General features: G+C 38.5%; 2 protein-coding genes across 7 annotated transcripts in view; both read left to right on the top strand.

The window, feature by feature from the left end:
- The window catches only part of LOC122846563, a 32,981-nt gene extending 10,924 nt beyond the window's left edge, over positions 1 to 22,057 (top strand). Inside the window, exons 1-5 of one of the 3 annotated variants that reach the window (XM_044143597.1) lie at positions 14,545 to 14,739; positions 17,283 to 17,825; positions 19,284 to 19,614; positions 19,697 to 19,872; positions 20,417 to 22,057. In XM_044143597.1, coding sequence (XP_043999532.1) covers positions 17,314 to 17,825; positions 19,284 to 19,614; positions 19,697 to 19,872; positions 20,417 to 20,630 — 1,233 coding nt within the window. In that variant the 5' untranslated portion in view covers positions 14,545 to 14,739; positions 17,283 to 17,313 and the 3' untranslated portion in view covers positions 20,631 to 22,057. Of the gene's footprint in view, positions 1 to 14,544; positions 14,740 to 17,282; positions 17,895 to 19,283; positions 19,615 to 19,696; positions 19,873 to 20,416 lie in introns of those variants that run through there. The other 2 variants (XM_044143595.1, XM_044143596.1) reach the window with 2 other exon arrangements.
- LOC122846561 lies at positions 1,040 to 22,774 on the top strand. Of its 4 annotated transcripts, none has more exons than XR_006373259.1 (6): positions 1,040 to 1,671; positions 5,496 to 6,038; positions 7,499 to 7,829; positions 7,912 to 8,087; positions 8,615 to 9,015; positions 22,228 to 22,774. XR_006373259.1 is itself a non-coding variant. In XM_044143593.1 (6 exons), the coding sequence occupies exons 2-5, from the start codon at positions 5,527 to 5,529 to the stop codon at positions 8,829 to 8,831; spliced, it is 1,305 nt and encodes a 434-aa protein (XP_043999528.1). In that variant the 5' UTR covers positions 1,042 to 1,671; positions 5,496 to 5,526; the 3' UTR covers positions 8,832 to 8,879; positions 22,489 to 22,765. The 4 variants fall into 4 exon arrangements, 2 of the variants coding, with proteins under 2 accessions (XP_043999528.1, XP_043999527.1); XR_006373258.1 differs by having other exon boundaries at positions 1,042 to 1,671; positions 5,496 to 6,107; positions 22,228 to 22,771; XM_044143593.1 differs by having other exon boundaries at positions 1,042 to 1,671; positions 5,496 to 6,107; positions 8,615 to 8,879; positions 22,489 to 22,765.
- The last annotated feature ends 1,940 nt before the right edge of the window (positions 22,775 to 24,714 follow it).

Raw genomic sequence — 24,714 nt, 5'->3', positions numbered from 1 at the left:
GGGTGTGTGTGTGTGGTGAAATATGGTTCATAGCTGCAAGGAAACATATAATTAGACTTTTTAAAAAATATTTCTTACCCTTTAACTTGACTGCCGGGTCAAATCGACCCAAACAGTAGTGATGGCCAAATGAAGCCTCGTGAAGCAATGAAGCTTCCCGGCCTCGTTGCTTTGCCCAAAAGTTCATTACTCGATGCTTCATTCATTTCTCACTAGCGACACCTGCTGTTGAAGCTGTGACAGCCTTGTCACTCAGATAGACATATTTAAAAACAATTAGTAAATGCAATATTGTCACAAAGTTTTTGTCAAACTCACGTTTAGTAACAGGAGAGTAAATTAAATCCTATTTAATCTTTTTTAGTTATTAAAATTATTTGTAGTCAATCCTGGTATATGTTCACTGTCAGTGGCTGTTTTCTTCTGTCATTTAATAATTTGACAATAGAGATTTGTTTTAATGTACTAGGAGTGCAGTGCTTGTTGGGGCAGACAGTATTCTTTGACTTTTGATTTGCCTCCTGAAAATCTAAAATTCTCCAAAAGTTCTTTTTCTTGGATTTCTATTGGCTCTCTGATCGGATCCCTTATATTTTTACTCATAAGCCAGAATTGTACTTTTCTAACAGCTTTAAGTCTATTTCTGCTGTGCAAGACTGATATATTTTTGCAGAACAAAGAAATAGTGGAAATTTCTTGATGGTGAGAATTTTGGAGGTGAAGGGTTTAATTATTGTTATTTATCATCTCAAGTATTCTCTGATGTCGGATTTATTTATTTTTTCTTCTTTCTGGCTCCTTTTCAATCAAGTTTATTTGTGTAGCACATTTCAGCAACAATGCAGTGTCAAAAGGTTTTACATAATAAAAGCACATAAATATAAAGTCACAAAATATGCCATAATCAACCATTGAGAAAACTGGTAAACATTACATTTTGATGAGTGCCGTCATCAAAATCATTAATACACATGAACTATAAAAGGTTCCTTTTATTTCGGCCACTGCTGAAGACAAATACTCCTCTGATGCGATCAAGCAGCGGCTCATCCCGCTTTTATTTTGAAAACCGACACGAAAAATGAAGCCGTCACGTGACCCATGCAATGCGAAGCCTTGTTTAGACACAGGGAGGAGGTTGCAAATGTGTCTCGTTTCCTTGATTACGCTCTGTGTATTTAGTTTCACTTGTGTCTCTGTCAGTTCCTCATCTCATTTGGTGTGAAGCTGTCGTATGTTGTCTCAGTCCATTCGTAAACTCAGTTGCTGCCTGTGTTGAGCCTGGCTTCTGCTCAGCGGTGCTGCCTGTATTTTGGATTATGTCTTCATTAAATACGTCATCATTCATCTTTACCTGGGATCCAAGCGTCTGCATCACCAAACCCTCACATCACGCCGTGACACAACGTGACAGACTGTGGACTAACAAGTATTGCAAGATTTCCAGTAGGGCAGTTAGAACTTGTAGAACTTGTAATTCAGGTGTTTTTCAACCCCTTCTTCTTCTTTGATCCAGCACACCTGTATCAAATGATTGCACCAGGTTCTGCTGAAGGGTGTTATTCATTTATTTTAGTCAGATGTGTGACAACAGGAAAAAACATAAATCGTGGGATTGTGGGTCCTGAGGAAAGCCTGGCAGAAGACATTTGCTGCCGGAACAAATAGAAGGTCAGTCCTCTTTTCTTGTTCTTTCATCATCAACGCTGTTGTACCTTTTGTTCAGTTCGTCTCATTGTTGATGCAGCTTCTGTCTGTTTTCGGTTTTGTTATTTTCACCAAGTGGGCTCTCTGCTATCCCACCAATATGTTTCCCATTTTAAAGGGGCAGTATTATGTAAAATTATATTGTGTTTTGGTGCTATTCCCTCATCAAAAACATAGCTGGAGTGTTGCTTTGATTCTTTCATGCATGTTCTAGAAATCCTTCAATCTCTAATAGAAACCATTCAGCTGTATAAAACACCTGGCTGGACCGAGTGCCTCCTTTGAGACAGAAATACGGTTTCCAAGTTACCAAACTTGTTACACTAGTGTTTTTCAATCTAGTGAAAAAAAGACACCGGGTTGAGGTTTACCCAAACCCTAGCGAATGATTTAGAGGAAGTAAAGAAATGAGGTCTACATTTATTGTACTTGTCGATCAAAGTTCAAAATACGTTTTCTTCCCATCCTTACATGGCTTATTGATTTATGGAACTTAGGAGTGGAGGACAAAAAATGATTTGCAGCAAAGAAAAAAGCTTGTATTAAGGCTGCAGTAGATAACTTTTATTTAAAAAAATAAGTTTACTTGCTTAAAAAAACATCTTTTTTTAAAACTGTCACTATTTGTAATATAAGACAGATAATCTTTGAAAAAAAACAAGCTCCTCTCCTCTCTGTGGTGTTACTACAGGCTTCAGAAATGCATTGCAGATGCTGCTTTAGTTTCTCTCATGTTAATATTCTGCTTCCTGTTTCTATTATATTCACACTCACTCATGATATTCACCTGCACTACCCTCAGGTGAAACACGTCTCTATGCTTCCACGTGTTTCACTGATCTGCCCTCAAAAAGCTCTTATTTGTTTCATTGTTCAGGGCAGCTGTTAAGAAGCAATAAGGTTTTCTATAATGTTTGAATTCTAGTGTGTGAATATGATCCTTTGTCTGTGAAATGTTTACCTTGTGTGATTCTCTGTTTTCCCACCTTGATTCATATCTAGTTCTTTGTTCTTTGTTCCATTATTGTTGAGTTTTGTAAATATTGTTTATTAAATCTCTCAATGTTACCTGGCATTATACACTTTGCATTCACATATGTCTTGGGAGTAACATTTATAACTGGAATGGTTCATTACTTTATGAATTTACTAACATTTTGTATAAACAATAAATTTTTTAATTGCTATGCATATTAGATCTGTCACCTGTCATACATGTGAATGATTTCTACTTTGTATGTTTAAATAATAAACCCCAGGAAGAGTAGTTGGGTGTAAAGTTATAGGGAATCCTAAACAATAAATGTAGCTTTTTCTGCTCAGCAATATCAATGACATATGTGCTTTATTGTGGATTACAATTTGTTACTTAATTTCTGTCCTCATTTTCCGCATCCTGGAAATCATAAGGCCCTAAATGTGTGCAGCGCTTGTTGGCTCCAGTTTGCATGGAGGCTAGACGTGTCATAACGCTACTATCTCAATATCTTAACCTCTTCCAGGTAATTCTTTACAGGTAACCTCTTGTTTGAATTCACTGCTCAAGCTTATAGACCGTCATGCTTGGCATCTAGTTCTTTACTCCGTTCTTTGAAAGCTTGGGGAAAAAAAACTGAGCGAAAACAATGTAAACTTGGAAAATATTAGAAGAAGAAAGTGAAGAAAAAGTGGTCAGTTTGTCTATAAGCAAATAAGCGTAAGCCTATAGCAGCATAACAACGGAGGTATGATGGTGGCGGTGCGAGGGAGGCCGTCTCTCCAGCCTGTATTTACCTGCCCACGCCCGTCACAGTCTGCCTTCCTCTACTCCCCCATTTGACTGGGTAAACGTCACTGTTGCATGCAGTGGTGGCTGCATGGAGGATTTCTCCCCCATTCCAGCTGGTTTCACTCTGCCTCTTGATTAGCAGAGTAGTAGAATAAGAACTACGTCTTCTAATAGTAGTTCTAGAAAGTCCCAGAGTGACTTTCACTCTGGGAAACTGACTTTCAGGGCCTCTTGGCCAATTGGGCAGCAGGTGTGCTGCAGCTTTGTGGTGCTGTGATGGAGGATTTATTGGCTAGAAAACCTGGTTTGTTGTTATTTTCCCCTTTCTTTTCTTTTAAGTTCACATTTCTGCCTTTGCTACTTCTTCAGATCCCATTTAAAGAATAAACCTCCTGGTTTTGTCTCTTCTTGTTTCCCAGGTTTATTTATTGTTACAGCCTCCCTCCAAGACCTCTAGACTGCCTTGGGGATGTAAAAGTCACTGTTTTAAGCATCGTCTTAAAAGTAGACAAGGAACAGGGAACTTTTTTTATCATTATACTGATAATGATAAATGTATTTACAACATTATGTGGTTGTACTGACACCAGGGATCTCATTTGATGTGACTGTACTGATTATTTTTATCAACATTTCAACTTTTGTGTCATGATGGCCGAACCACTGTGCTTCATAATTTGCATTTTGGTCACATGTCTATTAGCAGAAAATGGAGTCCAAGTCATTCACACCATCCATCCATCTTCTTCCGCTTATCCGGGGTCGGGTCGCGGGGGTAGCAGCTTCAGAAGGGAGGCCCAGACTTCCCTCTCTGCAGCCACTTCCACCAGCTCCTCCGGAGGAATCCCAAGGCGTTCCCAGGCCATCCGAGAGACATAGTCCCTCCAGCATGTCCTGGGTCTTCCCCTGGGCCTCCTCCTCAAACCATTCCACATATGTTATTTGCAAGGAGTTTGAATATTTGAAATATTTCGATCTACCAAATACTGCAGTCTTATGTGATCATATGCGTTAAAGTTGCACCTAGAAATGTTGTTCAACTTTGTCCTTCTATAGTTAAGTTTTCCTCTTGCTCTCTGAAGGCAGATGCTATTTTCCTCTGCTCTCTCCCTGCCCTCGCCTGCTCTGCTTGCTCTGTTTCTGTGCTGTATTTTTCTCTATTTTTGGAACCTTTCTTTGCACATCCTCCAAATCTGCTCAACTGGTCTCTCGATGCAATTGATCAAATTTTCTCCATGAGAAGACTGGGCACAGGCGAGCCCTCCTGTACTGCGGTGACACACCCAGCATGATACACTCTGGATTTCTGCTGTTTGGAGCTTGTGGATACCTGGTTTATCAACAAACTAGTGAACACTCGGACTGTTGGTCTGGACAGAGATCCAAGTTGGATGCGAGTCTTGCTGAGACTCTCAGCCCAGCTGAGGATTCAAAACTCACTAGAGGGATGAAATTAATCGAGGAGAAGTTGCTAGTTTTGGTTCAGTGCCAAACTAGTTTGGATAATTGGGAATTGAGATGTATTAGAAAAACTTTAGGGAAGATTGAAATTTATAATCTACCAGACCTAAACTTAGAATCTAGAAAAAAAAACCACCTTAGCAACTACATTTTAGACTGCTGTTCTTCTGAACCAGAAAAGGAATTAGACCAGAGGATACTTACTTATACCTATCTACCAGCCCTGAAAAGGAGTTTCTAATTTATATATTTTGGATCAACATTATTAGATTCTTTTTAGACTCCTGTTCTTCCAACCCAGAAGAGGAATTAGACCAGAGGATATTTAACTATCAACCCTGAACAGGACCACCTAGTTTACATACCTTAGCTCGACATTAGATTGTTTTTCTTCTTTTGCTCTTTCCTTTGGTTTGTTATTTTGTTTGTATTTCCTTTTAATTCCTGTAAAGCGCTTGTTGCTGAAAATGTGCTGTATAGATAAAATTACCTTTACGGCCTGATTTATGTAACAGATTCAGAATGGCCCTGATGTTTTTTCTCTGCCCTTTGATTCCAGGGTCTGCCTGAGGCCAGGAACCCATTTCACCATGTCAAACTCCACCAGAATTAAGATCCTTGTCCTCCTCTTCATCACCATATCCATAATCACGCTCTTTGTTAGCAATAGATCAATTGGCTTCAAACCCAAACTTGTTGTTTCACAAGTTTGTGAGGGATCAGTCTCCAAACAGAGTATAACTCCCCTGAAAAACACCAAGCACTTTTTAGTCTCAGCCTACATGGATCAGAGAGTACAGGGCTTTGACCTTCGCCTCATCGGGATGTTTCGGAGAGACTCCATCCAGGAACTCCACTGCTTTTTCTGCTGTGCCGGCTACACAAGTGAAATCACTCCAGCGAAAATTTTACAACACTCGGACAACTTCGGGTTTCCATTCGTCACCACAGATGTCTTGTGCCAGATTCCTAAAACCTGCAAAGCTGCACATGTCACTCTTCTGACCCAAACGAGGCCTGAGAATGGAACCGAATACGTCTGGCTTCCCATAGGGAACAAGAAGACAGATGGAGGAGAGGAGAAAAGGATGGATTTCACTGTGTGCATCTCCACTTTGTTTGGGGGCTACAACAACGTGCTGCAGTTTGCACAGACACTAGAGATGTACAAGTCAGTAATCCTAAACTTTACTAGTGGGAAACATCAGTTTTATGATTTATAATGGGAAATTGAGGTTCACAGTTGTGAACTCAAATCTATCTATCAATATTCTGATTGATTTAGAAAAGCACAAGATTAGTAATCAAATCTTGACATGTACAATGCTTCTCTTTCTACCCACAGATCAATCTCACCTAAAATAATTCTGGATTAAAACTTCTAGTTAATATCTAAAAAAAAAATCTTAATGCCAGGAAATTTCTACTAGAGCTCCATGAACCATTTAGATGTTGAATAGATTTATTTTCAACTCTGTTGTGCTGCAATAGAAGATAATTATCTAAGGTAAATATTAATAAAAATTGTAACTTAGATTATGTTATCAAGTTGGAGCACCACCAGAAAGTAATAATAATATCCAAATAGTCCTGTCTCAGTTAGCGTCTATAAATAACTGCTTGATGAGGCTTAGGTATTAAAAGAATAGATGAAGTCCAATATACTGGAGTTATTTTAACAGGAGGATACAACATAAATGTGGCATAAGTACAAACCTCACTCCAATATACAAGATTTTTAAAAGCAAAAATGTAATTTTACAGTTGAAGTCTTCAATCGACAAACTCGCTAAGCTACTAAAACTCAACTAACTACTGAGGAAGATAAAACGTCAATTAAAATAAATAACAAAAAGTAGCAGCTTAGTGGACTATCGGTGATTAAAACCAATCATTGGGATGAAGTTTGAACGGTATGAGCTACAGGTGGTTTGAGCTGTGGCAGGCACTGAGGCCTGTTGCGTTTGGAAAAGTTAAGCGTCAATAACACAGAAGCACCATAAAAATACAAAAGAAAAGCACTAAAAATTTTACATTCGAAGCTACCACCGTCAGCTTGCAGTGTGTTGTCGGCTAGCAGGCTCGGAAACTGGCGTCTTGAGTTCCAGTCCTACAGCAGATTCAGTGGTTGTCGACAGCTATGTGTAGCACAGGTTAGCTTGTAACATGGTGAATCCTCTTAGCTCTGGTTTGCACAACGTCAGCTGGCAGGTGGCCAAACTCAATGAAGCTGCGTTTCACAAATCTCAAACAGGCAGCTATTGTGTCAGGCTGTCGATGGAAATCTTGGGGAGTCAGTAATTGAAAGCTTCCTTCTGCAGATTTGAGTAAAACTTAGATCAAGGTCTATTTATTTGTAAGGAGTTGGTACTGGATTCACAAAACGTATCTTGTTCATTTTTCTACCTCAAATTATGTGTGCAGATTCCCTTCCTACTGCAGGAAAGAAGCACCTATTGACTGCAAAGTTGCAAAAACATTTAGCACTTCAGGCTGCTTTACCTGCAGTGTCAAAATATTTAGAAGGTGATTTTATTTTGTCTTTTTTTTTTTTTGTCCAAGGTTGCTCGGCGTGAACAGAGTGGTGATCTACAACACCAGCTGTGGCCCGGACCTTGACCGTCTTCTGCAGGGTTACAGCCAGGAGGGCTTTGTGGAAATAGTTTCCTGGCCGATCGACAAATACATGAATCCATCGCGAGGCTGGCTCTTTTCGGCAAGTGGTGGTGATATTCACTACTTTGGCCAGCTCACCACACTCAACGAGTGCATCTACAGATCCATGGAGCGTTCCCGCTATGTCCTGCTAAACGATATAGATGAGATCATCATGCCGTATCAACATGACAACCTGACGTCTCTGATGGACGAGCTGCAGAAGCAGCATCCAGAAGTAGGTTGTTTATCAGTGCATTATGCTCGTATTTTCAAATATGTTTCCCATCCTTTTATTAAAGCATATTCTAATTTTTTAGGTGGGAGTGTTCCTCATTGAGAACCACTTCTTTCCCAAGCATCACTTTGAACCAAGTGGGAGGTTTCACCTTCCTAGGTGGAGCAAGGTGCCTGGAATTAACATTCTGGAACATATTTACAGAGAAGACCCTGACCGAAACATTTACCTTCCTCACAAGTTGATTGTTCAGCCAAGGTAGGCTGAGAAATGCATTCAGCCTTAATTTATATTGAAGTTAAATTGTTAAGTCCAAATTTAAATATATGGGTTTTTAAAAATTACAGTAAAACAGATGCTCAAACTCTTTGGACCACAACAGGATGTTGTTCAATGGTTCTCAAATGTTTTTGTAAGCTGTACCAGTAAATAAAATGTTGTTTTTTCTTGTTTTCATTTTTAAAATAGTACAACAGGTTTTTATGTTTTAGAAGAGACTCAAGGACTGAACCCTGATCATCATTTTTTTTACTTTATTCTGCCAATTGTATAGCCTTATTCTGGTTGTATTACTTTGTTCTCATAGGCTACTTCTTCTACTGGCTTGGCCTTAATTTGATCTCTGCTGTCACCTAGTGACAGGAGGCTTGCTTAGCAGTCAAAATATGAATAAAGACAATAACAAAGTTTGGTTTGTCATGCCTCATGAGAAGTACTGATTTAAAGTGTGTTTTACAGTGCTGTATACATGACCAACATCTCACTCTTCTGTACCCGTGTTGTAGGATGGTGGAGCAGACATCGGTGCATGAAGTGCTTCGATATTTTGGGGAGAAGTACAAAGTCCCGCTGGAGGTTTGTCGGATCATTCAAGTCTGTGCTGCCGTACGGAAATCACTAAAACTAGAGGAGCTCAATGTGGACTACCGGCTGTGGGATTTTCAGGAAAAATTGATTCCCAACGTGGACAAAGTGTTGAAAAATCTGGGGTTCATACAATAGAAACTCAAGGATGGAGTCGGAAAGAAAGACCAGCCAACAAGGATCCTGTTTTGCAGCTTAAAGCCGACAGTAAATGTATGCCCTCAGAGGGAGCTTGTTTAGTGCTTTTTTTATACTCAGCCCACAATTTATAGCCAGCAAACACACGAGTCAGTTTTGCAAAGGAATAATGTGTATATGAAAGGTTTTGCACAGGTAGTTAAACAATTCATGTACATGTAACACAGGAGTAAACTCGTGCTCTTTATTTCAGCAGGTAAGTCCTATTTGTAGAAGGGATTCATAACAGCTAAAGCTGATCCTTTCCTTGATGTATATATTTTTTCATAAATGGTTCAGGGATTTTTAAGTTATTTTATCAACTGGAATTAGTTTGCATGTAAAGGTATCTTATCAATGCTAGATGCACAAGTAACAGCATTTAATTACTAGAAACTTGAAAATCTTGTCAATGAACACAGGGTTCTTTATACCTTTCCTGCCTCAGGGAACCATTTCATGGCAACTCTACCAAACCTTTTAACCGTCCCATTATGATTGTTTCTGAGGTACAGCAATAATGTTGGTGGGTCAATTTGACCCAGGGAGTGTTTAATCATGCAGTAGAGCCAGAAACCAAACAAATCCTCCAAAACATTTTTATATCTGATTATTTACTCCAATACTAACAATTTCAGTCACTATTTGTTCAATGATTTTTTTATTTTATTTCTCACAAATAAAGGATTGATGACGACAACTTACTGATTTGGACATAAAAAGTGGAATTTACTTTTTTTTTTTTTTTTTTTTTGTCCACTGAAAAAAACTACAAACAAAAAACTATTTTCTTGAAATTGATCTTTTGTAATTTTTTTTAATGTCACATTTTGTTTTGTTTTGTTTTTCAAGAGTGATCTTTATAATTGAACTTGAGAGATATGTATACTGTTCTGGGTCAAATTGACCCGCTGATTAAAATCAAGACAAATGAGTCATTCAGAATATTGAGAGAGAGAGTGTGTGTGTGTGCGTGTGTGTGTGTGTGTGTGTGTGTGTGTGTGTGGTGAAATATGGTTCATAACTGCAAGGAGACATATAATTAGACTTTTTAAAAAATCTTTCTTACCCTTTAACTTGACTGCCGTGTCAAATTGACCCAAACAGTAGTGATGGCCAAATGAAGCCTCGTGAAGCAATGAAGCTTCCCGGCCCCGTTGCTTTGCCCAAAAGTTCATTACTCGATGCTTCATTCATTTCTCACTAGCGACACCTGCTGTTGAAGCTGTGACACCCTTGTCACTCAGATAGACATATTTAAAAACAATTAGTAAATGCAATATTGTCACAAAGATTTGTCAAACTCACGTTTAGTAACAGGAGAGTAAATTAAATCCTATTTAATCTTTTTTATTTATTTAAATTATTTGTAGTCAATCCTTGTATATGTTTACTGTCAGTGGCTGTTTTCTTCTGTCATTTAATAATTTGACAATAAAGTCACAAAATATGCCATAATCAACCATTGAGAAAACTGGTAACAAACATTACATTTTGATGAGTGCCGTCATCAAAATCATTAATACACATGAACTATAAAAGGTTCCTTTTATTTAGGCCACTGCTGAAGACAAATACTCTTCTGATGCGATCAAGCAGCGGCTCATCCCACTTTTATTTTGAAAACCGACACGCAAAATGAAGCAGTCACGTGACCCATGCAATCCGAGGCCACTTTTAGACACAGGGATGAGGTTGCAAATGTGTCTAGTTTCCTTGATTACCCTCTGTGTATTTAGTGTCACCTGTGTCTCTGTGTCTCTTTCAGTTCCTCATCTCATTTGGTGGGAAGCTGTCGTATGTTGTCTCAGTCCATTCGTAAACTCAGTTGCTGCCTGTATTGAGCCTGGTTTCTGCTCAGCGGTGCTGCCTGTATTTTGGATTATGTCTTCATTAATACACGTGAACTGTAAAAAGTTCCTTTTATTTCGGCCACTGCTGAAGACAAATACTCCTCTGATGCGATCAAGCAGCGGCTCATCACACTTTTATTTTGAAAACCGACACGCAAAATGAAGCCGTCACGTGACCCATGCAATCCGAGGCCTCATTTGTGGCCAGTCACGTGGTTTTCAGCAAGCCGGCACAAGCCTCGAAGCGGGGATTCATCGGACACGCCCCCTTATTACTCGGTACAAGCCTCGAAGCCTGGCTTCAGATAGCCCATCACTACCGAACAGTATCTATGTAAAAAGTTGACACAGGGAGGGGGTTGCAAAATTTGCAACACATTTAATGTGCGTCTCGTTTCCTTGATTACCCTCTGTGTATTTAGTAATGATGGGTAAATGTATCGTTTCGACCTTTTGCAAAACTGTATTGATACTATGTCGATACTGTGTTACTGAATACTGACACCTGCTGGACATTAAAAATCCCTACAGGCAACATAGTTGACAGACTGATTTGATGACCTAGTCTAAACAATAAGATTTAAGTCATTGTATTTTATTGTATATTATATATTTTATTAAGTCATATCTTCAGTTAAATCTAAAATATATTTGATATTCTTTGATACAGTCAATAAATAATGTGAGCATGTACCAAGTGATGAAAATAAAAGTGAACGTTTTTGGAATGAGGATGCTTGTGGACTGTTTTTTTTTTTGTTTTGTTTTGTTTTGTTTTGTTTTCCACAAATTTTCATAAAAAAAAAACCGTTTTTCCAACATATTGAACGTTAGCCTGTTTCATTTTTTATTTATTTTTGACACATCTGCTGTAGGAAAAAAAACTATGTAAACAATACATTTCTATAAAATAGTTTATAAAAAGCAATTGAGTAACTTGTAGAATGGCTGTATACCAGAGTTTATCCTGGGTGTATCTGGGACTTCATTCTGATGCACTATAATGCCTCAGCATTGACGAGGTGGATTTATTTAAATAAAACAGATTTTAGTGACACTGAATATTGTTCATATAAATTAATTTTTTCTTTTATATTTATTTTGTACGTAGATCTTTATGAATGTGTTTATTTATTTATTTATTTATAGCGGGGTTGTCTTTATTTTTTTTCTGTCTAAAGATTTTTATTTATGGAGGGTAATTTAAGAATAAAATTATGAAATGTATAATTTAAAAGGAGAAACATATGTAACACTTAACCTGCAGAACATAATATGAAAGTAAACTAAGAGTCAATTTCAGCTGAACTTGGATCCAGATAGATCGAGCAGAAACTGAAAAGAACTGGATGAAACAACGAAGTGATAACCAATAACTTATTTTGCGACGTCAGATCAAAATGGTCCCAAACTACGAAACCTTTCGTTTGCCTTGAGGCTCCATAATTGACGCTGTACCGTAAAAGATCAACAATTATTTTGGCGAAGGCATCCTGTTGACAGATTTGCTTCCTTATAAACACAGTGTTGGAGCTATTTATTCTTGATTTCTTTATTCATTTGAATTTTGTTAGTTAATTTTTAAATGTATATTTTTTGTATTATTTACAGTATTTATTTGCAGGTTAATAATTGTTGATTCTATTTAATTTTTTGTTTTATTATTTTTCTTATTCATTCTTTGAGTTAGACAGGAAGTCATGTGGGTCAGTCCACTTTTCTATAAGTATAGGGGCCTGGTAAAGGACCAGCAGGCATTTGGGTTTGGGGCCTATGGTTTTTACCAGAGCAAAAGAACAGTGCAAAAGAACAGAGCAAAAGAACAGAGCAAAAGAACAGAGCGAGAGAACAGAGCAAAAGAACAGAGCGAGAGAACAGAGCAAGAGAGCAGAGCAAGAGAGCAGAGCATGATCGACAGAATGAGAACAAAGGAAAGTTTGAACTCTGTAATTGTGGCTGAAAAGAAAAATTAAACCTTCCTGAACAATCAACAAGTTTGGACATTACATCTTCTTTTGCCTGCGTACAGAAACTGGACCCCAGTGCCTCTTAGTGGCTTGAGGAACTTTTATTGGATGTTTGGTTCGACAAACAATCGCCACTACACACAGTTTGGCGCATCAGTGTCATTTCAAAACAGTTCCTCTATCGGTCACGTGACTTGCTGAAAGCAACAAGCGGACTGACGCGGGTTTTGGTCTATGGGCTTGACGCATGCGCCGACGCGTCGGTGTTGCTGGACCCATCAATAGAATTTAGTGTCTCTGTCGGTTCCTCATCTCATTTGGTGTGAAGCTGTCGTATGTTGTCTCAGTCCATTCGTAAACTCAGTTGCTGCCTGTATTGAGCCTGGTTTCTGCTCAGCGGTGCTGCCTGTATTTTGGATTATGTCTTCATTAAATACGTCATCATTCATCTTTACCTGGGTTACAAGCGTCTGCATTAGTGATGGTCTATCTCCTGCAACTTTTAGATGTATCTCAGCTTCAACACACCTGAATCCAACAGCTGAATGACCTCCTCAGTGCAGTCAGGTTCTCCAGAATCCTGCTAATGACCTCATTATTTGACTCAGGTGTGTTGAAGCTGAGATACATCTAAAAGTCGCAGGAGACCGGCTCTCGAGGCCTGGAGTTCCCTACCCCTGGCCTATCTGAGGCCAGCCTTCGAGGCTTGTACCGAGTAATAAGGGGGCGTGTCCGATGAAGCCCCGCTTCGAGGCTTGTGTCGTCTTGCTGAAAACCACGTGACTGGCAACAAACGAGGCCTCGCATTGCATGGGTCACGTGACTGCTTCATTTTGCGCGTCGGTTTTCAAAATAAAAGCGTGATGAGCCGCTGCTTGATCGCATGAGTGGAGTATTTGTCTTCATAAGTGGCCGAAATAAAAGGAACCTTTTATAGTTCATATGTATTAATGATTTTGATGATGACACTCATCAAAATGTAATGTTTACCAGTTTTCTCAATGGTTGATTATGGCATATTTTGTGACTTTATATTTATGTGCTTTTGTTATGTAAAACCTTTTGACACTGCATTGTTGCTGAAATGTGCTACACAAATAAACTTGATTGAAAAGGAGCCAGCAAGAAGAAAAAAATTTGACATCAGGGAAGACTTTGAGATGATTCACTCACAAGATTCTTAAATAACAATAATTAAACCTTTCACCTCCAAAATTTTCACCTTCTTGAAATTTCCACTATTTCTTTGTTCTGCAAAAATATATCAGTCTTGCACAGCAGAAACAGACTTAAAGCTGTTGGAAAAGTAAAATTCTGGCTTATGAGTAAAAATATAAGGGATCAGATCAGAGAGCCAATAGAAAGTTTTTCAGGAGGCAAATCAAAACTCAAAGAAAACTGTCTTCCCCAACAAGCACTGCACTCCGAGTACACCAAAACAAATGTCTACTGTTAAATAAAGTCAATGACAGAAGAAAACAGCCATTAGGATTGGCAACAAATAATTTTAATAACTAAAAATGATTAGTTAAATAGGATTTAATTGACTCTCCTGAACTAAACTTGAGTTTGACAAAAACTTTGTGACAATATTGCATTTACTAATTGTTTTTAAATATGTCTGTCTGAGTGACAAGGCTGTCACAGCTTCACCAGCAGAAGTCACTAGTGAGAAATGAATGAAGCATCGAGTAATGAACTTTTGGGCAAAGCAATGGGCCGGAAGCTTCATTGCTTCATGAGGCTTCATTTGCCCATCACTAGTCTGCATCACCACAACCTCACATCACGCCCTGACACGTGACAGATGGTGGACTAACAAGTATTGCAAGATTTACAGTAGGGCAGTTAGAACTTGTAATTCAGGTGTTTCTCAACTCCTTCTTCTTCGGTCCAGCACACCTGTATCAAATGATTGCACCAGGTGCTGTTGAAGGCTGTTATTCATTTATTTTAGTCAGATGTGTGACAACAGGGAAAAACATAAATCGTGGGTTTGTGGGTCCTGAGGAAATACTGCCAGAAGCCATTTCCTGTCGGAACAAATAGGTCAGTCCTCTTTTCTTGTTCTTTCATCATCAACGCTGTTGTACCTTTTGTTCAGTTGTCTCATTGTTGATGCAGCTTCTGTCTGTTTTAAGTTCCTGTTTTAAGTTCGGTTTTGTTATTTTCACCAAGTGGGCTCTCTGCTATCCCACCAATATGTTTCCCATTTTTAAAGGGGCAGTATTATGTAAAATTATATCGTGTTTTGGTGCTATTCCCTCATCAAAAACATAGCTGGAGTGTTGCCTTGATTCTTTCATGCATGTTCTAGAAATCCTTCAATCTCTAATAGAAACCATTCAGCTGTATAAAACACCTGGCTGGACCGAGTGCTTCCTTTGAGACAGAAATACGGTTTCCAAGTTACCAAATTTGTTACACTAGTGTTTTTCAATCTAGTGAAAAAAGACACCTGGTTGAGGTTTACCCAAACCCTAGCGAATGATTAGAGGAAGTAAAGAAATTAGGCCTACATTTATTGTACTTGTCGATCAAAGTTCAAAATACGTTTTCTTCCCATCCTTACATGGCTAATTGATTTATGGAACTTAGGAGTGGAGGACAAAAACTGATTTGCAGCAAAGAAAAAAGCTTGTATTAAGGCTGCAGTAGATAACTTTTATTTAAAAAAATAAGTTTACTTGCTTAAAAAAATCCATCTTTTGAAACACACCTCTATGCCTCTATGTGTTTCACTGATCTGCCCTCAAAAAGCTCTTATTTGTCTTATTGTTCAGGGGAGCTTTTAAGAAGCAATAAGGTTTTCTGTAATGTTTGAATTCAGGTTGCTGCTGAGCTCCGGCAGGTTAAGCCGGTCCAGCTGGTTTCACTCTGCCTCTTGATTAGCAGAGTAGTAGAATAAGAACTACTACTTCTAATAGTAGTTCTAGAAAGTCCCAGAGTGACTTTCACTCTCGGAAACTGACTTTAAGGGCCTCTTGGCCAATTGGGCAGCAGGTGTGCTGCAGCTTTGTGGTGCTGTGATGGAGGATTTATTGGCTAGAAAACCTGGTTTGTTGTTATTTTCCCCTTTCTTTTCTTTTAAGTTCACATTTTTGCCTTTGCTACTTCTTCAGATCCCATTTAAAGAATAAACCTCCTGGTTTTGTCTCTTCTTGTTTCCCAGGTTTATCTATTGTTACAGCCCCCCTCCAAGACCTCTAGACTGCCTTGGGGATATAAAAGTGACTGTTTTAAGCATCGTCTTAAAAGTAGACAAGGAACAGGGAACTGTTTTTATCATTATAATGATAAATGTATTTCCAACATTTTGTGGTTGTACTGACACCAGGGATCTCATTTGATGTGACTGTACTGATTATTTTTATCAACATTTCAACTTTTGTGTCATGATGGCCGAACCACTGTGCTTCATAATTTGCATTTTGGTCACATGTCTATTAGCAGTAAATGGAGTCCAAGTCATTCAAACCATTCCACATATGTTATTTGCAAGGAGTTTGAATATTTGAAATATTTCGATCTACCAAATACTGCAGTCTTATGTGATCATATGCGTTAAAGTTGCACCTAGAAATGTTGTTCAACTTTGTGCTTCTATAGTTAAGTTTTCCTCTTGCTCTCTGTGAAGGCGGATGCTATTTTCCTCTGCTCTCTCCCTGCCCTCGCCTGCTCTGCTTGCTCTGTGTTTGTGCTGTCTTTTTCTCTATTTTTGGAACCTTTCTTTGCACATCCTCCAAATCTGCAAATCTAGTCAACTGGTCTCTCGATGCAATTCATCAAATTTTCTCCATGAGAAGACTGGGCACAGGCGAGCCCTCCTGTACTGCGGTGACACACCCAGCGTGATGCACTCTGGATTTATTCATAGCAGGATTTCTGCTGTTTGGAGCTTGTGGGTACCTGGTTTATCAACAAACTAGCGAACACTTGGCCTGTTTGTGTGGACAGAGATGCGAGTCTTGCTGAGACTCTCAGCCCAGCTGAGGATTCAAAACTCACTAGAGGGACGAAATCAATCGAGGAGAAGTTGCTAGTTTTGGTTCAGTGCCAAACTAATTTGGATAATTGGGAAATGAGATGTATTGGAAAAACGTTAGGGAAGATTGAAATTTATAATCTACCAGACCTAAACTTAGAATCTAGAAAAAAACACCTTAGCAACTACATTTTAGACAGCTGTTCTTCTGAACCAGAAAAGGAATTAGACCAGAAGAAACTTACTTATACCTATCTACCAGCCCTGAAAAGTAGTTTCTAATTTATATATTTTGGATCAACATTATTAGATTCTTTTTAGACTGCTGTTCTTCAAACCCTGAAGAGGAATTAGACCAGAGGATATTTAACTATCAACCCTGAACAGGACCACCTAGTTTACATACCTTAGCTCGACATTAGATTGTTCTTCTTCTTTTGCTCTTTCCTTTAGTTTGTTATTTTGTTTGTATTTTCTTTTAATTCCTGTAAAGCGCTTGTTGCTTGTTGCTGAAACTGTGTTGTATAGATAAAATTACCTTTACGGCCTCATTTATGTAACAGATTCAGAATGGCCCTGATGTTTTTTCTCTGCCCTTTGATTCCAGGGTCTGCCTGAGGCCAGGAACCCATTTCACCATGTCAAACTCCACCAGAATTAAGTTCCTTGTCCTCCTCTTCATCACCATATCCATAATCACGTTCTTTGTTAGCAATAGATCAATCGGCTTCAAACCCAAACTTGTTGTTTCACAAGTTTGTGAGGGATCAGTCTCCAAACAGAGTATAACTCCCCTGAAAAACACCAAGCACTTTTTAGTCTCAGCCTACATGGATCAGAGAGTACAGGGCTTTGACCTTCGCCTCATCGGGATGTTTCGGAGAGACTCCATCCAGGAACTCCACTGCTTTTTCTGCTGTGCCGGCTACACAAGTGAAACCACTCCAGCGAAAATTTTACAACACTCGGACAACTTCGGGTTTCCATTCGTCACCACAGATGTCTTGTGCCAGATTCCTAAAACCTGCAAAGCTGCACATGTCACTCTTCTGACTCAAACGAGGCCTGAGAATGGAACCGAATACGTCTGGCTTCCCATAGGGAACAAGAAGACAGATGGAGGAGAGGAGAAAAGGATGGATTTCACTGTGTGCATCTCCACTTTGTTTTGGAACTACAACAATGTGCTGCAGTTTGCACAGACACTAGAGATGTACAAGTCAGTAATCCTAAACTTTACTAGTGGGAAACATAAGTTTTATGATTTATAATGGGAAATTGAGGTTCACAGTTGTGAACTCAAATCTATCTATCAATATTCTGATTGATTTAGAAAAGCACAAGATTAGTAATCAAATCTTGACATGTACAATGCTTCTCTTTCTACCCACAGATCAATCTCACCTAAAATTATTCTGGATTAAAACTTCTAGTTAATATCTAAAAAGAATTCATAATGCCAGGAAATTTCTACTAGAGCTCCATGAACCATTTAGATGTTGAATAGATTTATTTTCAACTCTGTTGTGCTGCAATAGGAGATAATTACCTAAGGAAAATATTAATAAAAATTGTAACTTAGATTAAATTATCAAGTTGGAGCACCACCAGAAAGTAGTAATAATATCCAAATAGTCCTGTCTCAGTTAGCGTCTATAAATAACTGCTTGATGAGGCTTAGGTATTAAAAGAATAGATGAACTCCAATATACTGGAGTTATTTTAACAGGAGGATACAACATAAATGTGGCATAAGTACAAACCTCACTCCAATATACAAGATTTTTAAAAGCAAAAATGTAATTTTACAGTTGAAGTCTTCAATCGACAAACTCGCTAAGCTACTAAAACTCAACTAACTACTGAGGAAGATAAAACGTCAATTAAAATAAATAACAAAAAGTAGCAGCTTAGTGGACTATCGGTGATTAAAACCAATCATTGGGATGAAGTTTGAACGGTATGAGCTACAGGTGGTTTGAGCTGTGGCAGGCACTGAGGCCTGTTGCGTTTGGAAAAGTTAAGCGTCAATAACACAGAAGCACCATAAAAATACAAAAGAAAAGCACTTAAAATTTTACATTCGAAGCTACCACCGTCAGCTTGCAGTGTGTTGTCGGCTAGCAGGCTCGGAAACTGGCGTCTTGAGTTCCAGTCCTACAGCAGATTCAGTGGTTGTCGACAGCTATGTGTAGCTAGCACAGGTTAGCTTGTAACATGGTGAATCCTCTTAGCTCTGGTTTGCACAACGTCAGCTGGCAGGTGGCCAAACTCAATGAAGCTGCGTTTCACAAATCTCAAACAGGCAGCTATTGTGTCAGGCTGTCGATGGAAATCTTGGGGAGTCAGTAATTGAAAGCTTCCTTCTGCAGATTTGAGTAAAACTTAGATCAAGGTCTATTTATTTGTAAGGAGTTGGTACTGGATTCACAAACACTATCTTGTTCATTTATGTACCTCAAATTATGTGTGCAGATTCCCTTCCTACTGCAGGAAAGAAGCACCTATTGACTGCAAAGTTACAAAAACATTTAGCACTTCAGGCTGCTTTACCTGCAGTGTCAAAATATTTAGAAGGTGATTTTATTTTGTCTTTTTTTTATCCAAGGTTGCTCGGCGTGAACAGAGTGGTGATCTACAACACCAGCTGTGGCCCGGACCTTGACCGTCTTCTGCAGGGTTACAGCCAGGAGGGCTTTGTGGAAATAGTTTCCTGGCCACTCGACAAATACATGAATCCATCAACGGACTGGATCTTTTCGTCAAGAGGTGGTGATATTCACTACTTTGGCCAGCTCACCACACTCAACGAGTGCATCTACAGATCCATGGAGCGTTCCCGCTATGTCCTGCTAAACGATATAGATGAGATCATCATGCCGTATCAACATGACAACCTGACGTCTCTGATGGACGAGCTGCAGAAGCAGCATCCAGAAGTAGGTTGTTTATCAGTGCATTATGCTTGTATTTTCAAATATGTTTCCCATCTTTTTATTAAAGCATATTCTAATTTTTTAGGTGGGAGTGTTCCTCATTGAGAACCACTACTTTCCCAAGCATCACTTTGAACCAAGTGGGAGGTTTCACCTTCCTAGGTGGAGCAAGGTGCCTGGAATTAATATTCTGGAACATATTTACAGAGAAGACCCTGACCGAAACAGTTACCATCCTCACAAGATGATCATTCAGCCAAGGTAGGCTGAGAAATGCATTCAGCCTTAATTTGTATTGAAGTTAAAATGGTAAAGTCCAAATTTAAATATATGGGTTTTTAAAAATTACAGTAAAACAGATGCTCAAACTCTTCGGACCACAACAGGATGTTGTTCAATGGTTCTCAAATGTTTTTGTAAGCTGTACCACCTCAGTAAATACAATGTTGTTTTTTCTTGTTTTCATTTTTAAAATAGTACAACAGGTTTTTATGTTTTAAAAGAGACTCAAGGACTGAACCCGGATCATCATTTTTTTTTTTTTTTTTTTACTTTATTCTGCCAATAGTATAGCCTTTTTCTGGTTGTATTACTTTGTTCTCATAGGCTACTTCTTCTACTGGCTTGGCCTTAATTTGATCTCTGCTGTCACCTAGTGACAGGAGGCTTGCTTAGCAGTCAAAATATGAATAAAGACAATAACAAAGTTTGGTTTGTCATGCCTCATGAGAAGTACTGATTTAAAGTGTGTTTTACAGTGCTGTATACATGACCAACATCTCACTCTTCTGTACCCGTGTTGTAGGATGGTGGAGCAGACATCTGTGCATGAAGTGCTTCGATCTTTTGGGCAGAAGTACAAAGTCCCACTAGAGGTTTGTCGGATCATCCACATCCGTGATGCCATACGGAAATCACTAAAACTAGAGGAGCTCAATGTGGACAACCGGCTGTGGGATTTTCAGGAAAAATTGATTCCCAACGTGGACAAAGTGTTGAAAAATCTGGGGTTCATATAATAGAAGTTGAAGGATGGAGTCGGAAAGAAAGACCAGCCAACAAGGATCCTGTTTCGCAGCTTAAAGCCGACAGTAAATTTATGCCCTCAGAGGGAGCTTGTTTAGTGCTTTTTTTTTTTTTTTTTTTTTTTTTTAGATACAGCCCCCAATTTATAACCAGCAAACACACGAGTCAGTTTTGCAAAGTAATAATGTGTACCGTAATTTCCGGACTATAAGCCGCGACTTTTCTCTCACGCTTTCGACCCTGCGGCTTATACAACGATGCAGCTTATTTATGATTTTTTTTCTAACGGCCAGTAGGGGCGCTGGAGCAGAAAAGGTAAGCGTGAGACATCTGGAATATATCTGTAGAGGAAGACTAATGTAACATCGTGCTTTGTGCATGAATAAAATTAGCTTGAACAGACCCTCATCATGGAGAATGCAAGAAGAAATGCATATGATGCAGTTTTCAAGTTAAAAGCAATCGAGCTGGCCGATTAAAAAGGAAACGGAGCTGCTGCACGTAAACTGAAGACTTCCATGGCTTCAGTGCACAGGAGGAAGAGGATGACGGCTCTCCGTGAATTTTTGTTGTCAAACTGTTTTATTGAGAAATCAGACATGAGAATTACAACCTCAACAATACATGTTTGTTTTCTTTTTTATGTGAACATAAAACATAAAGACAATACAAAATTAAAACAAAACAAAAGTGACATAAATAAGGACATTCTCAAGACCCAATCACCTCCCCTCCCCTTTTCCTGGGACTTACATCTGATCACACCGATAATCAAAACAAATCATCTTCAAATAGGGTTATTAATATATTGCTGAAGGGGTTGCCAAGTTCTGTTGAATCGCTTTAAATTATTTGCTAATGAGAACCGTACTCTTTCCAAATGAGAGAGCCTTACCAATTCCTCCAGCCACAATTTAACCGATGGAACCTCTGGTTTTTTCCAGAACATCAACACTAGCTTTTTTCCTATGATAAAGGCATAAGATAATAATTGTCGTTGGTATTTATTAAATTGAGAAAGCTGAACAGAAACTCCGAGTACAATCAGAAGTGGGTCCAGCCTTAACTCTATACGGAGCATATCTGATAAAGTTTTAAATATGCCAGACCAAAATGGGGTTAATTTTGTACACAAAGAGTAAGAATGGAGAAGCGTAGCTTCTGCAACATGGCATTTGTCACACAGTGGGGATGTGTTAGGAAAAATTTTATGCAACTTCACCTTACAGTAATGAAGCCTGTGAATAATTTTAAATTGAATAAGACAGTGTCTAGAATTGGCAGAACACTTGTGAATATTCTCTAGCTCTCCGTGAATTTTAACCATATGTTATTTAAACCAGCCCTGTTAGTGTTGTTTTGCTATATTGCTGCAGTTCAGAAAAAAAAGCTACGACATATTATTAAAACTTTAAAAACACCTTCTGTGTACAGTCTTTCTTTGTAAATATCTCATGTTTCAATGTAGGCAGATGCAGCTTATACACCGGTGCAGCTTATGTATGTACAAAATGTGTTTCCTTTAAAAATGTAGGGGGTGCGGCTTATAATCAGGCGCGCTCTATAGTCCGGAAATTACGTATATGAAAGGTTTTGCACAGGTAGTTAAACTATTCATGTACATGTAACACAGGAGTAAACTCGTGCTCTTTATTTCAGCAGGTAAGTCCTATTTGTAGAAGGGATTCATAACAGCTAAAGCTGATCCTTTCCTTGATGTATATATTTTTTCATAAATGGTTCTGGGATTTTTAAGTTGTTTTATCAACTGGAATTAGTTTGCATGTAAAGGTATCTTATCAATGCTAGATGCACAAGTAACAGCATTTAATTCCTAGAAACTTGAAAAACTTGTCAATGAACACAGGGTTCTTTATACCTTTCCTGCCTCAGGGAACCATTTTATGGCAACTCTACCAAACCTTTTAACTGTCCCATTATGATTGTTTCTGAGGTACAGCAATAATGTTGGTGGGTCAATTTGACCCAGGGAGTGTTCAATCATGCAGTAGAGCCAGAAACCAAACAAATCTACCAAAACATTTTTATATCTGATTATTTACTCCAATACTAACAATTTCAGTCACTATTTGTGCAATAATGTATGTTTTTTTTTTAATTATTTCTCACAAATAAAGGATCAATGATGACAACTTCCTCATTTGGACATAAAAAGTGGAACTTACTTTTTTTTTGTCCACTGAAAAAAAAAAACCTACAAGCAAAGAACAATTTTCTTGAAATTGATCTTTTGTAAAAAAAAAAAAAAAAAAAAAAAAATGTATATTACATTTTGGGGTATTTTTCAAGGGTGATCTTAATAATTGAACTTGAGATATGTATACCATTCTTGGTCAAATTGACCCACTGATTAAAATCAAGACAAATGAGTCATGCAGTATTTAAAGTATTTATGTTTTCCTCCACCCACACTGAGTGGGTGTGAGATTTTCCGTTTTCACTCAGTGTGGGTGGCGTTTGACCACAGGAACAGAAAAGGTTCCGTTATAAGTTGTATGAACACCTGCTTTCTTGCAGTTAGAGGATATTGAGAAAGTGGGCTTGTGTGTGTGTGTGGTAAAATATGGTTCATAGCTGCAAGGAAACATATAGAATTGGACTTATTTTTTAAATCTTTTTTATCCTTTAACTTGACTGCCGGGTCAAATTGACCCTTACAGTATCTATGTAAAAAGTAGACACAGGGAGGGGGTTGCAAATGTGTTAATTGTATCAATTTTATATTTATATGTAGAGTGAACCTATTAAAGGACAAAGAAAAAGATTCATGCAAAAAAATACTTCCAAGTATTAAAAAAAAAAAAATTACTTCAAAACAGCTCAATTTGACCCAAAACATAACAAGACAGTTAATGCTGCCATTTACTTTTGAACACTTTGGATGTGACTCTGTGCATTTAGTTTCACTTGTGTCTCTGTCAGTTCCTCATCTCATTTGGTGGGAAGCTGTCGTATGTTGTCTCAGTCCATTCGTAAACTCAGTTGCTGCCTGTGTTGAGCCTGGTTTCTGCTCAGCGGTGCTGCCTGTATTTTGGATTATGTCTTCATTAAATACGTCATCATTCATCTTTACCTGGGATCCAAGCGTCTGCATCACCAAACCCTCACATCACGCCCTGACACGTGACAGACGGTGGACTAACAAGTATTGCAAGATTTCCAGTAGGGCAGTTAGAACTTGTAGAACTTGTAATTCAGGTGTTTTTCAACCCCTTCTTCTTCTTTGATCCAGCACACCTGTATCAAATGATTGCACCAGGTGCTGCTGAAGGGTGTTATTAATTTATTTCAGTCAGATGTGTGACAACAGGGAAAAACATAAATCGTGGGTTTGTGGGTCCTGAGGAAATACTGCCAGAAGCCATTTCCTGTCGGAACAAATAGGTCAGTCCTCTTTTCTTGTTCTCTCCTCATCAACGCTGTTGTACCTTTTGTTCAGTTCGTCTCATTGTTGATGCAGCTTCTGTCTGTTTTCGGTTTTGTTATTTTCACCAAGTGGGCTCTCTGCTATCCCTCCAATATATTTCCCATTTTAAAGGGGCAGTATTATGTAAAATTATATCGTGTTTTGGTGCTATTCCCTCATCAAAATCATAGCTGGAGTGTTGCCTTGATTCTTTCATGCATGTTCTAGAAATCCTTCAATCTCTAATAGAAACCATTCAGCTGTATAAAACACCTGGCTGGACCGAGTGCCTCCTTTGAGACAGAAATACGGTTTCCAAGTTACCAAACTTGTTACACTAGTGTTTTTCAATCTAGTAAAAAAAAGACACCTGGTTGAGGTTTACCCAAACCCTAGTGAATGATTTAGAGGAAGTAAAGAAATGAGGTCTACATTTATTGTACTTGTTGATCAAAGTTCAAAATACGTTTTCTTCCCATCCTTACATGGCTAATTGATTTATGGAACTTAGGAGTGGAGGACAAAAACTGATTTGCAGCAAAGAAAAAAGCTTGTATTAAAGCTGCAGTAGATGACTTTCATAAAAACAATTTACTTGCTTAAAAAAACATCTTTTTTTAAAACTGTCACTATTTGTAATATAAGACAGA

This window comes from Gambusia affinis, linkage group LG16 (assembly GCF_019740435.1).
Source record: "Gambusia affinis linkage group LG16, SWU_Gaff_1.0, whole genome shotgun sequence".
Lineage (NCBI taxonomy): Eukaryota > Metazoa > Chordata > Actinopteri > Cyprinodontiformes > Poeciliidae > Gambusia > Gambusia affinis.
This window is presented reverse-complemented; position numbering and strand designations above follow the sequence as displayed.